Source organism: Chionomys nivalis, chromosome 23 (assembly GCF_950005125.1).
Source record: "Chionomys nivalis chromosome 23, mChiNiv1.1, whole genome shotgun sequence".
In the NCBI taxonomy this organism is placed as follows: domain Eukaryota; kingdom Metazoa; phylum Chordata; class Mammalia; order Rodentia; family Cricetidae; genus Chionomys; species Chionomys nivalis.
In genome coordinates, this window is record NC_080108.1 from 12944627 (window position 1) to 12960000 (window position 15374).

At 49.1% G+C, this 15374-nt stretch overlaps 1 protein-coding gene across 1 annotated transcript in view; it reads left to right on the forward strand.

The window, feature by feature from the left end:
* The first annotated feature begins 783 nt into the window (after nt 1–783).
* Nucleotides 784–15374, forward strand: part of Fsd2 (fibronectin type III and SPRY domain containing 2) — a 27499-nt gene continuing 12908 nt past the window's right edge. Inside the window, exons 1-8 of the mRNA XM_057756454.1 lie at nt 784–1440; nt 1812–1907; nt 5711–5941; nt 7131–7153; nt 9267–9388; nt 9752–9907; nt 13718–13852; nt 14717–14867. Of these exons, the coding sequence (XP_057612437.1) occupies nt 826–1440; nt 1812–1907; nt 5711–5941; nt 7131–7153; nt 9267–9388; nt 9752–9907; nt 13718–13852; nt 14717–14867 (1529 nt within the window). The 5' untranslated portion in view covers nt 784–825. The remainder of the gene's footprint in view (nt 1441–1811; nt 1908–5710; nt 5942–7130; nt 7154–9266; nt 9389–9751; nt 9908–13717; nt 13853–14716; nt 14868–15374) is intronic.

The window sequence follows — 15374 nt, forward strand, 5'->3', positions numbered from 1 at the left end:
ATTCATTAACGTCACTCACTCTCAGCATCGATACCGAGACTTCAGACTGCCCTTTCATCTAGTCTCCTGGAGCTCTTATCAAATTCCCAAGCAATGAAATCTTACTGTGCAATGGAATAATCAGAATGAACAGGAAAGATATTTTTGCTTTTATAATAAAGAAGAGAAGGACTGTTGAGAAAAGAGAACCTCAGATACTGCCTCATTCCCGGGCAAAGCAGCTCCGAGAAAGACTAAACACAAACCTGAGGATCTGAAAGCTGATAACTCCTTAGTGTCCGTGCCCAAATTCCCCGTGGAAAACCCCATCCATACACATGTGCCGTGGCGTAAAGATCGGTATTATCAATGCCGTCTTTTGAAGGAGCCTGAACAAGAGAGGGGGTGTGATAGCAGAAGGGAAAGAAGGTTATTTTGAGGCTGGTATCATGCATACTATTATTTTATAACAAATTATTCCACAGCTTGATTACTTAAAATAATCAGTATTTATCATCTTACCTGGTTTGTGAGGGCTGAGGATTGAGACAAGGGGTTCATGGTGATTCTGGTTCAGGGTGGTGCTCCCCACTGCCTTTCTGCAACAGGGTTTCAACTTCCTGTGCTTTCTAGCCAGCCTTGGCTCACCGGTGCCTCGTGGGTTTTTCCTGATTGGTGAGCAATTGTGAGTCACCTCCAGCCCGGGCAGTTTGGTGAATTAGCTTGCCATGATGTGGACTGGGACTATAACTCCTTCAATGCCTTCTTGGGAACTGACGTTCATCTCTTCTGTGTGCTAGGACTCAGAACATTCACTGACCGCCTGAGAAGGACTGTTCGGTGTCAATGGAGGAGGACGCAGGGGAGGAGCTGGGGCTGGGCGGGTCAAGGGCCCCCACAGACTTCCACTTCTATCACATGGACCTGTATGACTCTGAGGACAGACTGCAGCTCTTCCCGGGAGAAAGCGGCAGAATCAGGAGCGAAGTAAAGCAGGCTGAACTGACCAGTGAGCCGAGAGGGGCAGGGGACAGCAAGAGTCTCCCGAAGGAAGTGGACGAGCTTGTCCACTTATACGGACTTGAAGATGACCATGAGTTAGGGGATGAGTTTGTTGATGAACACAGACTAGGGACTCTGGAGTATCCTCCTTATAGCCCGAGGAGGCCAGTCAGGGAGCAGAGAGACTGGGGGCTTAGCGAGGCAGCCGAGGCCGAGGACCTGGGCTATGGCCTTCCCGGTCAGTGCCAAGACCTCCGGGAAGCCTACAGGTACACGCACGGCCGTGCCAGCGAGGAGTATGAATGCTACGTCATCCCAGAGGAAGAGGATGAAGAAGAAGAACCTGCTGATGTCTTCTGTGCCACTTGCAAGACGCCAGTAAGAACTGCTGAGAAGGATGTGGAGGCACACGAGGGACATGAAGTCATGCCACTCAACAAAGCGCTGGAAAGCGCCAAGGTAGCAGGTCTCCTTCCATCTTTGTCTGCAGAGGGTATGTGTGTCTCAAGGAGGCGGGCAGATAAACATCCTATATGCCTCTACAGGCATGGAATGGGGGGGGGGGGATGGAGATATGGCTCGGCGGTTAGGAGCACTGGCTCCCCTTGTAGAGGACTTGGGTTCAATTCCTAGCACCCACACGGTAGCTCACAACCACCTCTAACTGTGGTCCCAGGGTATCTGATGGCCTCTTCTGGCCTCTGTGACTGCTACACACACACACACACAGCGTACAGACATACATGCAGACAAGCATCCATATACATATTTTTAAATTTAAGACATTAGAGCAAGCATAGCATTAATGCCTTGTTTGTTCTGCTCCATAGGATGAAATTCACAAAAACATGTGCAGATTGGAGCAGCAGATTATTGAGATGGAAAATTTCGCTAGCCACCTGGAGGAGGTGTTCATCACGGTGGAGGTGAGGACATCCTTGGTGACTTCGCCACACACGTAGCTTCCGCCTGTGGCTACTTCGAGCAGGGAGTCCTAGCGAGCTCCGGAAGCTATCTCTTAGAATGTGAGGTGTTACCCATAGGCCTCCACCAGCTATGGGCAGCCACAGAGTTAATGGTCACTTGTCTGCACCCCCTACTATGCCCTCTGTGTCCTCTAGGTGGGGGAGGCTGGTGTGTGTGTATCTCCAGGCCTACTGCATGGGATGTTTCAAAGCAAGTGTGTTATACATGCTTATTGCATAGATAAATATAGCAGAAAATTTCCAATCAAAGTGCCAGTTGCACAGGGTTTAGATTTTTTTTTTATTCTAACAATGACTCCATGGTAGCACATCCAGATGGTGAAATGAACATTTTTTTTGTCCTTGGAGTTGGGATGGGGTGGGGGAAGGTATGTGTGTGTTCGTGTGCACCTGTGTATACAAGTGTACATGTACATGTATGTTCATACATGTGAGGGTCAGAGGTCAAGTTTGAGTGTCTTCCTCAGTCACTCTGTACTTTATTTTTTGAGACTGGGCCTATGACTGAAACTGGAGCTCTCTAATTTGGCTAGCCTGGCTGACCAGCAAGACCTGGAGATTCCCCTGTCTCGGCTGCCCTCAGTGTTGGGATTACATAGGATCACTGCTGCACCTGGTTTTTTATATAGGCTCTGGAGATACAGACTTAGGCCTTCATGCCCACATGGCAAGCGCTTTACCAACTGAGCCACTTCCCCAGGCCCCTGCCCTTGGTGGGCTTTGTGTTTGGTTGCTTGTTTTTGCCCTCTTTTTCTTTTCCTGCTCTCGGGCTCAGCCTGAGATTCCCATGGGTACCATCTGATGGCCTGCTGTATCATCAGACATGGCGGGACATGTGATTGTCTTGATCTCTGTAGGTTTTCATTTTAGGTCTTTAGGGTGGCGTCATGTCGCCGTATTCAGTCAGGGTTGAGCCTCCCCTTTGAAAATACTCATTGTACATTTTGTGTTCCATCAGGAATTCTCACACGTTTATGATGTGTGTTGAGCGTACTCCCCCAACTCCACTCCCCTTTTATCTTCCCTGTTCCTCTCCCCTTAATATTCTCTGTTCCCCAGACACTTCCATGCCATATGTGCACACATGATTTTATGAACCTACGTAAGATGTAGGAACCACGAATGGGAGAGAATGTATATTTGTCTTCTGAGACTAGCTTAATTCACTTAATTGGATTCTCTCCACCAGCATCCGTTTTCCTGTGAACGATTCCATTGTATATATGGTCTACAGAATGAGTTCCAGGACAGCCAGAGCTATGTAGAGACCCTGTCTCAAAGATACAAAAAACCAAAATGTTGACAACAGGGAACATGAGCGAGAGTACTCAAGGACCCTGATTATTGTTTGGGGGTTCCCTTTATGGGGCTCAAGAAGAGGAGTTTGGGCATTAGGGGTATAATTTGGGCAATTCGCTATTTCAACAGACAGGCTTAGATTACATGAACCCTTGCTTGCTGCCCATATCCCTGCCCATGATGCATCTGACTTTAATCATTATGCACGCCCAATTAGGTGAAGCGTAAGATGGTAACACAGCGCTCTCTCTTCTCTGAAGGTTCACTTTGAGGACACAGTTCTGACTTTATATGCTTGCACCCAAATCCAGTCTAGGACAGACCAGCCCACTGCCCATAGTCCTAGATTGTGTTCCAGGGTGTGTTTGCAGGGAAATGGGGTGTTATCAAGGATTGCAGAGAAGAGTAACTCTTTCCATTGTTTAGAGGATGTATACATGCAGTTCTATGCACACAGGGGTCCTAGATTGCTAGGCTGCTAGGTGCATTGTTTGGAGTCTAGAAGTGTGCAGAGCCCAAGACAAATGGAGTCCAGGGTTGCTAAGCTATTCCCTGTGTCTGCATTGCCTCAAAAGGGACTTCTCATCATTCAATGCCAGCTCTCTTCCTGTCCTGAAATGGGAAGAATGCAGGTGCTTCATCCATGGACCAAGAGTATTGAGCTGGAAGCTGTTCTTAGTTGCCCAGTTGGGCACACTCTAGATCTCCACAGAGCAAGTGTAAATCCTCTGTCCTGGCCAGCTTTAGTTAAACACTGCAAGACATTCGTTCTTCACCCTCAGTCTTAAAGGGGAGAGAGCTGTCCCACTATTCCTGTGGGAGGAGTGGGGAGGACGGGAGCTCTTCTACTTCCAAACACAAGGTGGTGGGGGAGACAGGAATGAGACAGTCAAGGCAGGCTTGCTGTGCTAGGACTGGAGAGATGACTATAGGGTTAACAACACTGTTGCTCTTCTAGAGGACCTGAGATTGGTTACCAGGTGGCTCACAATAGCCTGCAATTCTAGGTCTGTGCATCCAATGCCCCCTTCTGGCCTCTGTGGGCACTGCACACATGTGGTGTGTGGACACACATGTAGGCAAAACACCAAACTTTTTCAAGCTCCTTACGCTCTATTCTCTCACCATGTCACCTGTCACACTCTTAGATCCAAGCATCTTCATCTCCAGTGAGGATACTGGGGGCCTCCTGTTATCCCCACCAGAGATTCACCTACTGCTTGACCCTCTCACCATTCTGACTGAGTCTTATGCACACAGTAGGTGCTTGTAACAGCTCTGAGAGACATCCTTGTTATTGCATGAAGGTGGCCACAGTCAAAGACCACTGCACTCCTGTGTGCTTCCAGTGTGAGGAAAAGATACTGGAAATCTGTCTCCTCTACTCAGTGTTTCCCAGCCTCTGAGCCTCCAGTTTAAATACTGTAGGTATCAGCCAGGTGTGTAGATGTGTGTCTGTAATCCCAGCACTTGCAAAGCTAAGGCAAGAGGATTGCTGTGAATTCCAGGCCAGCCTGGCCTGCACAGTGGGTGCCATACAGGGATACCTAATAGGGTGCTATGTCAAGAAAACCAACACATTCATAAATGCCGCACACGTGAGAGTCATTGTCTACACATCTTCCAGCATTTCCTCATCACCAGGCAGTGCATTTGCCACAACCCTTCCTTCTCTGCTTCCTAATCTCTCCTCGTCGCCGTGAACAGACTTGGCACACTCCTGGTGTCTATCCATCCATGTCTCCGTTAGTGAGGACAGATATCGTGAGATGTGAGAGCACAGGGGGGAATGGCAGGCGGACCTCTCTCTGCCTCCAAGTCAAAGCTCCCAGCAACAGGCTGATTAACCATTGATGAGCTGCAAGGCTGGTTGCTATGGTAATAGGAGGTAGCCGAAACAGGGAGAGGTTTGCAACATGGTGCCAGGAAAGGTAGCAGCACTTTCTGGTGAGGCCATTCAGGGCTGGGGAGCACAGATCTCACTTGGTGAAGTTCAAGGACCTGAGTTTGACCTTGAGAACCCACATAGAAAAGCTAGGTGTGGCGACACATGCTTGTAATCCCAGTGCTGGGGGGCAGAGAGAGGAAGATCTCTGGAGCACACTGGCCAGCCAGCCTAACCTAATTGGCACACTCCCTGCCAGTGAGAGACTCTGTGGATGACACCGGAGGTTATCCTCTGACTTCCACATGCACAAACCTGTATGTACACACACCTGTTCACATGCATTAATTAAATAAGTAATTAAAGACCATTTGGGGGGATGTCAGAAGGAATCTCCTCTGTTTTCACGTCCCCAGCATCCACCCCAGCATCTTGCTAAGAGATGGGATAAAATGAAGGGGTGAAAACAGCTCGGGGTGGACAGAACTTCAGGTCCCCAGTGACTCGAGCCAACACAGCACATGCGCTAAAATGATGCCTGAGGTCAAATGTCTTGCAGGAGAATTTTGGTAGACAAGAGCAAAACTTTGAGTCACATTACAACGAGATCTTGGAAACCCTCGCTCAAAAATATGAAGAAAAAATTCAAGCCCTAGGGGAGAAAAAGAAAGAGAAGCTGGAGGCTTTATACGGACAGCTGGTCACCTGCGGAGAAAACCTTGATGCCTGTAGAGAGCTGATGGAAACCATAGAGGAGATGTGTCACCAAGAGAAGGTGGAGTTCCTGAAGGTCTGTGCTGAAACAGAAAGGGAAGGGACAGAAGTGTGAGATGGAACCCCAGGTCTAGCCTAGAGTAGGCTAGCCCACCCGTGCTGAAACAGAAAGGATCAGAACCCTGAGATGGAACCCCAGGTGTAGCCTAGAGTAGGCTAGCCCACCTGTGCTGAAACAGAAAGGAAAGGGGCAGAACCCTGAGATGGAATCCCAGGTCTAGCCTAGAGTAGGCTAGCCCCTCTTTTCCTCCCAGAGGTCCACATCTATCTTATGTTCGTGGTGGGAGGCTGTCCCCCCCATCTCTCCACATCATTTCATTGGTGGAAAGCAGGCAGAGATACCTACCCCTTCCCTTCCCCACTCCCCAGGTAACTCCAAGCCTTGTTCCTCTGTCCCTTGCTCGTGGAGGTGGGCAAAGGCAGTGCCATGAGAGTTTCTTGGTTGCCTTTGCGGCTTCTCTTGGGTCTCTGGGAGAAAGTTGGTCCAGGTTAATAAGGTACCTTAAATTGGCCTGTGCCAAGGATGGCAGTTGTAAATCTTGCTTTGTAACTTCATACAAATGCCAAAACACAAAATATCCAGATCATATTAAATCTGGCCCAAACCCCATGTAACGAAGTTATGAGAATATCAACCGCATTTAGAGATCTTGCAAGGTCCCATGGGACTATGGCGCAGATGTGGTTTTGCAAAGAGGTCCTCAGGGTCATCTTAGCTGCAGAGTATGACCCCCTCGTTGTCCAAGCTCACAGCTACTCCTCAAAGCCAAACCTCCTTTCAGCCTGATCATGGTAAGAGACCCCCAAATAAAGGTGGACAGCAATCCGGCAAGTGCCCTAAGAGGACCCAGTGCTCAACTTCTTGAGCCCGTGGTCCCACGGTGCCACTGCATCTCACATACAGAGTGTAGAAAACACGCACTATCTATGATGATGGAAACCTGTGATGGGTCCTACAGCAGAGGAACCATTAAGTAAACAATAGCGTCTCTAGGCAACGATCCCTTGCAGTTCTTTGTAGTCAGTGGTCCAGAGGATCCTGTGTGATCCAGGAGGTGCAGGGGTGTTGAAGGAAATGCACAAGGATGGTGGGATTGTTAGGGTGATTCCCCCCTTTTTGTAATTTCCAACTTTAAAAAAATTACATTATTATATTGCTGAGAAAAAATATTTCCTAAACCGGTTTAATATTTTTTCTTTTTCAGGATGCAGTGGCTATGACTGACAGGTAATAGTTTGTCCTGACCTAGTTTCTGTTTCTACTCCTTTCCCTGCTAGACTCAGTTCCACTGGGTTATCGGCTTCCCTCTTCAGCTCCAGTGACTCTAGAAATAAAATACTACCGACTTGGGAATGGCAGCGTGGGGCCAGTAGGGCCCTTTTGGAGTTGAATCTTAGAATCTCTGGGCTGGAAGGGAACGTGTGTGGTGAGGCCCACTCAGCAAGCCTGTGCTCGGGTCCCCCTCACACACACACACACACACACACACACACACTCACACACACACATACGGGAACTTTGTTTCACTGGGAGAAACTAAGGACTGGAACGTGCCCCCAGCTCTCCTCCTGCCTTGATCATGCTGTGGAGGAAAACATGCGTGTTTTAAAGTCCGACACAGCAGAGCAGAAACACTGCTTCCACTGTGACCGTGGACAGCTCCAAGACAATGCCCCTCCTTCTCTGTTTATAAAGAGGGCTGGCTCGGTGCAAACTTAGTAAGACAGCGTCTGGGAGCAGCATGGGAACTTAATAGTGCCAGGGCCTACATACATATGTTTTGGCAAAAATGGAGTTGGATTTCAAATTCCACCTTCACCACTTAGAAGCCTCGCGTCTGCTGGGGAGCAGACGCAGGACCATCCGTCTAGAGCCTCTGGAGAAGCAACGAGAGGGCTCCTGAGCATGGGGAGTGCGAGGCTGCAGAGTAGAACCCCCAAGTACCTGTGGGGACAGGATGGGGTGATGTGGGAGTAGATGTGGATCTGCATCCTGCTGAAGGATGGACTTCCCCTCATTCTTAGGCCCAACCCTTCCCCCTGTCCCTGGGAAGGGTTAGACCAATGTCTCTCAACTGTGGATCGCAATCCCTTTGGGGAGGGGTCAGACAACCTTTTCACAGGGTTCTCCTGAGACCATGGAAAACACAAGATATTTACACTACAATCTGTAACAGTAGCAAAAATACAGTTATGAGGTAGCAACAAAATAATTCTATGGTTGGGAGTCACCACAGCACGAGAACTGTATTAAAGGGTCGCAGCGTTGGGAAGGTGGAGGACCACGGGCCTAGACAGAGACGGGTGGTTTGGATAGGAAGTGTTCCCTAACAGGCTCGTGGGTCGAAGGCTTTGTTCTCGGAGCAACTGTGTTCAGAAATTAGGGTTCTGGGGAAAGGACTGGATCAGTAGAACCCCAATCTCACGACTGGGGATCCTCTGATGGGTTTATAATTCTGTGGTACAGTGAGGAGTGGTGGAGATGAGGAGTTGGGGCCTAGTGGAAGGAAGTGGTCACTGGTCACTAGAGGTTTGCCTTTGAAGCGCAGCCTTGTCCCTGGCCCCTCCTTCTTGCCTCTCTCTGCTTCCTGGCTGCCCACAATAAGCAGCTTTCCTCCATCTTGCCCCTCCCCCCACCATGCTTCCACACAGGGCCCAAGAACAATGGAGCCCCTGACTGTGGACTTAAACCATGGGCCAAAGTAAACATTGCCTCCCTTCCAGTGCTTATCTCTGTGATTTGTCAAAGTCACAAGATTATGATGAGGTAACCTCCTGGTCCATCATCAAATCAGATAGCAGAATCCAGAAGCACGGGAAGAAACACAAGTTTGGCAAAGGGGCCCCCATTTCCTCCTAGAGACCTAGCACTATAGATATCCCCTAAGAAGAAAGCCCCTCCATCTTTGTGTGGATTTGTGTTGGTTTTTTTTTTTTTTTTTTTTTTTTGGTTTTTTCGAGACAGGGTTTCTCTGTGGCTTTGGAGCCTGTCCTGGAACTAGCTCTGTAGACCAGGCTGGTCTCGAACTCACAGAGATCCGCCTGCCTCTGCCTCCCAAGTGCTGGGATTAAAGGCGTGCGCCACCATCGCCCGGCGATTTGTGTTGTTTTTTAAAACCACGCATGAGTGTTTTGTCTGCATGGTCTGTGGACTGTGTGTGTATCTGGTGTCCACAGAGGCCAGAAGAGGGTGTCACATCCCCTGGGTTTGGGTTACAGAGGGTTGTGAGCTTCCACGTCAGTACTGGCAATTGAACCTAGATCCTCTGGAAGAGCAGCCAGTGCTCTTAACTGCTGAGCCAACTCCCTAGGCCCTGGCCATGTCTCTTTTATACCTCCAGACTGGGGAAATTCCTGAAAACCAGAACAGACGTGGAGCTCTCTGCACAGCCTGAGTTTGAAGACCAGACCTTGGATTTCTCGGATGTGGAGCAGCTGATGGATTCCATCAACACCGTTCCAGGTGGGGATCTGGGTGTGTGCATCTCCACAGGAGAGAGAGAGAGAGAACATGAATGGACCTAAGTCTCTCGCTGACCCTGGAGCTCCCAGGTTGTGTGGGCTGTCTGGCCCGTCTGCTGCAGGAATCCTATCTCCAAGGTGTACATAACTGCACCTGGTTCTTTACGTGGACACTGGGGCTCCTAACTTGGGTCCTCAGGCTTGTTTGGCAAGCACTTTGCTGACTGGGCCACCTCCACAGACATGCATGCAGTCAAAACACCCATACACACAAACTCGTACAATACAATAGAAGGTGGCTATTCCCATCCCACACCTGCACATACGGCTCCTCAATGTTGCTTTCTCTTTTTTCGATTTTCAGCTCCCTCTGCCCCAGTGATAAATCCTCAGGCCCCCAACTCGGCCACAGGGTCCTCTGTCCGTGTGTGCTGGAGCTTATACTCCGATGACACCGTGGAGAGCTATCAGCTGTCCTATAGGCCAGTGCGGGACAGCTCACCTGGCAAAGACCAAGCAGGTAAAGTCTAGACCCTGAAAGAACTCCCGCTGACCAGAATGCTTCTAGGAACGGCCCATTGTTCTGGGCAGCTCTGGGACTATCCTCACCGCCAGGGAAATGGCTTGGGTGGTACTAGGGCTGGGGGCACCCTTCCCCCAATAATCCATCAGCCTGTCTCCTGTGAGCAATGTATTTGTATTAGCCGTCAGTTACTTTTCTTGTTGCTGTGAATGGGAAACAGCTTTAGGAGGGGAGGGTTTATTTTGGCTCACAGTTGGAGGGTACAGCCCAGCATGAAGGGAGGGCATAGTAGCAGGTGCACGAGCAGCTGGTTACATTGTATCCACAGTCAAGAAACAGCGATGCATGCTGGTGTTCGACTCGGTTTCTCCTTTATATTCAGCCTGGGACCTCAACCCACAGAATAATGGCACTCACATTCAAGGTGGGCCACCCCTCCTCAGATAAACCTCTTTGGAAATGCCTTCATAGACACCCAGAGGCCTGTCTCCTTGGTGATTCAAAATCTCATCAAGTTTGAAATTAAGATCAATCATCAGTCAGCTTGCTGTAACCATAGCAACTATCAAAGATAAATCTACTTTTAAAGAAGAAACTTTAGTAGCCCATAGTTTTCATCCTTAATGACACAGCATATCACAATAGAAGGTGGCAGAGAAGCTGCTCACCTGGTAGCATCCACGGGGCCAAGAGAAACAGGGAGGGACTGGGGCTACCAATATCCCTTTCAGAGTCATGTCCCCAATGATCTAACCTCCTCCCATCAGGTCCCCCTCCTGAAGTTTTCACCACCTCCTGGGGTATTTATTGGGTTAGGGACAACCTCAACACACAACTGTTGAGGGCCACTTCTTTAAACCATAACAAGAAGGGCAGATCAGAGTGCAGAAAAACTACCTCCCAAGCCCCACAAACCTGAAGTAATGAGGGTCTGGTCATACTGACAGGTCCGTCCAGTATGAGCCGGGTTAGAGCCGGACCTGGAGATTTCTATTTAATAGATGCAGGTGGTGGGGGCTCAGAGAGAAATGAGCTATCTGTGGGTCACAGTGAGTTGTGGCGGAACCAGGATGACAACCAGGTCTGTGGGCAGACTCTCTGCTCAGAGCACTGAACACTGTACCAGGCTGTACAGGTGGAGGTTCTGTGTAAGGGAGGTCAGGGTAGCATCTGTGCCCAGGGGCTAGGAAGGAGACTTTTAAAGACTCTTTTCTTTATCATTTGAAAGTTTCATACATTTATACAATGTATATTGATCATATCTTTCCACCACTACCACCATCCAGTTCTTCCTAGTTCCCCCAGCCCATCTCTCTCCCAACTTTTTGTTCCTAATAACTCCAGTTCCAACTAGTGCTGCCCAGATGCACATGGGCACACGGCCTTCCACTGGGGCATGAGCAGCCTACAGTGGCCACATCCGCAAAGAAGAGAGACCCTCCATCACTCACATGCCATCCACTGCTTGGTGGGGTCTCCAGGGCCCTCCCCCGCCCACACTGGAAACTTGACTGGCTTGATGTCGTGGGGGAGCCACGGCTGCTGCCAGTTGATATGCGTACTGGCCACACCATGTCTAGATGCCACATGATGTCTAGACGCCACATCATGATGTCTAGACACCACATCATGATGTCTAGACGCCACATCATGTCTAGATGCCACATCATGTCTAGATGCCACATCAAGTCTAGATGCCACACAAAGTCTAGACATCACATCAAGTCCAGACATCACATCATGTCTAGACGCCACATCATGTCTAGACGTCACATCACAACTAGACACCAGCATTTCACAGCTCTTCTCCCCATGTGCTCCCTTCATCCTTTCTGAGCACTCTTCTCTGAACCTCCCTGAGCCCTGGATCCACAGCTAACCACTCAGGGTCATTATACTTGGCACTTTGACCAGTTTTGAATCCCTGTATAAACCACTGCCCGCTGCATAAAGAAACTTTTCTGGCCAAGGCTGAGAACAACACAGATCTATGGATGTGATCATAAATGTTTATAGAGTGCAGTTTGGCAACATGGCCACTTATCAAACAGTAGTCAGTTCCCCACTAGGGCCTATGATCTCCCCAATCGTGGACTTCTAACCAGGTTTACAGTGCCAGGCATCAAATCACTCCTGTGGAGCAGACCTCATAACCAATTAGAATGTGGTTGGTTACCCTCGTAACTATCAGATCACTATTGCATCACAGCGAGTAGATTTGCCACCAGTAACTCAGGGATGTAGCATGAATGGTCCAGTGTGGGAAAGATCACTGATGCCTTTTTCCCACGGTCAGGGCATGAATGGTCCAGTGCTGGGAATGATCACTGATGCCTTTTTCCCACGGTCAGGGATGCAGCATGAACGGTCCAGTGTGGGACAGATCACTGATGCCTTTTTCCCACAGGAGCCTGCAGAGTGCCCACTGGCACTGTGAGGGCTATCCAGCAGGAAGAATCTTAGTTCCAACTTGAACTTTCTATGCTCTGTGAGCGGGTCATGTGTTGTTTTCAGCAAAAGGGTGTTACCATCTAGTTCTGATGGGCAGCCAGCAGCGATGGCAAGTGCCTGTATTGTTTAGCGCGGTCACGCCTGCCTTCTTCTGAGCCTCCTACCACAAACAACGCTTATCCCCCTGAAACCATAAGCCCCAATACACTCTGCCAGGAGCCACTTTAGTCACACTGTTTTATCGTAGCCAACACAGCAGTCGATTCCTAAAATTGATTTTCATTGATAACCTCTGGCTTCTGAGAGCAGATTTACCCACGCACACGGGGTATTCGGTTTTGCTCATTTTTAAATTATTATTAGTTTAGCAAGTAACAGATTTCTTTAACACTTTTTCATACCTTTCAATTGGTTAGATTTCTGAGAGAAGGTCTAAGTAACCCAGAGTGGCCTTGAACTCACAGCTATTCTCCTGCCTCAGCCTCCTTGGTACCAGGATTACTAATGTGCACCACCACGCATTAGCTTTGTGCCAGTTAATTTTTGCCCTGTGGCAATTCTCCTGCCTCCAAATTTGGTGACTTAAAATAACACACATTTATTGTCTTACAGTTTTATGGGTTGGTTATTGTCTCAGGCAATTCAGGTCTGAGACCCCCTTGAGTGCACTATGACGGTCCAAGGTGGCCTTACTCATTATGATGGTTTATCTCCTTCGTCAGCTTGAAAGATTTAAAATCACCATGGAAACACATCTGTGGGTGTGTCTGTGGAGGTGTTTCCAGAAAGGTTTAACAGAGCAGGTTTGACCCACCTGGTGTCTCAGAGGGATTCACACAGGGAAAGCGCGGTCAGCAGAGATCAGCTCTGCTTCCTGAGTAAGAACACTTTGTGAGCGGCTGCAGCCGCCTTGCCTTCCCTGCCCCTCAGCAGGAATCCTTCCTTCCTCAAGTTGCCTCTTAGCAGGTAAAAGTAATTAAAGTCTTCTCCCCTGGCCTTAGTTGGGCCAGCTGGTGCAAGGGTCAGGGTGAGGGGCTTCCTCCCCAGGGCCTTGAACTCTCTCTCCAAAGGGTGTCCTCAGACTTACTCACATGTAGTGAAAGCATTCCCGGGAGGTAGTAAGGGGGCAAGTCTGCCACTGGGTCACAAGCCTCCCCTTGCATCTTGTTCATCACTGAACCACTGCTAAGCTGTCACCTACATAAGCCTGACTTCAAAGATTGGCTAGGATTGCAGAGCCTCTGAGCACAGGGATAGGGGAGGGGGAAATCTGCAGCCCTGTCTTTTACAAGGGGGACACAGTAAAGCCATGTGGCCTTGGAAGGTTTGAATTCTGACCTTTCCTTTTTCTTCCAGAGTTTACCAAGACGGTCAAAGAGACATACTGCTCAGTGACAAATCTTGAGCCAAATACCCAATATGAGTTTTGGGTGGTCGCTCAGAACAGGACCGGCCCCAGCCCCTCCAGTGAGCACGCAGTGTACATGACAGGTACTGAATGACTCATTCTCATTCGAGGCGACACGGGAGTTGCGGGTTTCTAGACGTGACTGGTTTTCCATTTCCTTTGAAAGGACAGAAAGAGCTGCGTGTGGTTGCTTTTCTTCTCTGTGTGATCTACATGCCAGTGTTGTAGGACATTTTCCCCGCATAGTTGGTCCATCACCCAGTTCACTGGCACTCGGGACTTGTACTAAGTGCTTTTCTATGGCTGTTTTCAAACACCATGCCCCAGGCAATTTAAAGAGGGAAGGGTTTATTTAGGGTTACAGTTCCAGAGAGATAAGAATGATGGCAGAGCCAGGCGGTGGTGGCACACACCTTTAATCCCAGCACTCTGGAGGCAGAGGCCAGCAGATGTCTGTGAGTTCGAGGTCAGCCTGGTCTACAAGAGCTACTTCCATGAAAGCTAGGACTGTTACACAGAGAAAACCTGTCTCGAAAAGAGAAGAGAGAGAGAGAGAGAGAGAGAGAGAGAGAGAGAGAGAGAGAGAGAAGAAAGAAAAAAGAATCATGGTAGACACATGGCAACAGGTACAGTAGCTGGAGCAGGAGACTGAGGGCTTAAACTATATATCTTAAACTACCAGTGCTAGCAGAGCGTGAATGTGTGTGAGCCTTTACATTCTCAAAGCCACCTACAGTGACACACTTCCTCCAACAAGGCTACACCTCCTGAGAACTCTTCAAACTGGGGACCAAGCAATCAAATGCCCTAGGCTACGTGGGACATTTATTACTCAAACCACCACAGCCCCAGGAATGTCTGAAAGGGTGACCAGGTATTTGCATTGCTGTGGTGATGGCCTGGCCGGAGCCTAATGGTTGGTCCTGTCTCCTTTCTCCTGCACTTAGCCCCCTCTCCCCCCACTATAAAAAGTGAGGCGATCAGAAGCTGTGAAGAGGCTGCGCTGATTTGCTGGGAGTCTGGGAACCTGAATCCTGTGGACTCCTACACAGTGGAGCTGATCCAGGCAGAGACGCCAGAAGCCTCGGGGGTAACTGAGTGAGTCTGGAGGCCTTGGCTGGGTACTACAGCCTATGTAGTGTGGGGACAAAGTCACAATTTGTGGCACACGGCAATCTTAATTAGGTTACTTAAGGTGCCCAAGAAGTAGCTAGAATACTATTGATCATGAATGAGGAATATAAGAGGCAAAACCCCGTGTTAGTTCTCTCTCTCTCTCTCTCTCTCTCTCTCCCTCCCCTTCCTTCCTTCCTTCTTTCCTTCCTTCCTTCCTTCCTTCCTTCCTTCCTTCCTTCCTTCCTTCCTTCCTTCCTTTCCTAATACAAAGGGCTGGGAGGGTAGTGTTTGTTTGTTTTGTTTTTTGTTTTAGAGACAGGGTTTCTCGGTGTAGTCCTGGTTGTCCTGAAATTCACTTTGTAGACCAGACTGGCTTTGAACTCACAGAGATCCACTTGCCTCTGCCTCCAAGTGCTGGGGTCAAAAGCATGTGCCACTACCACCTGGCTCTGGGTGGATAATCAAGGGCACACTGGGTAAGTGTGCTTG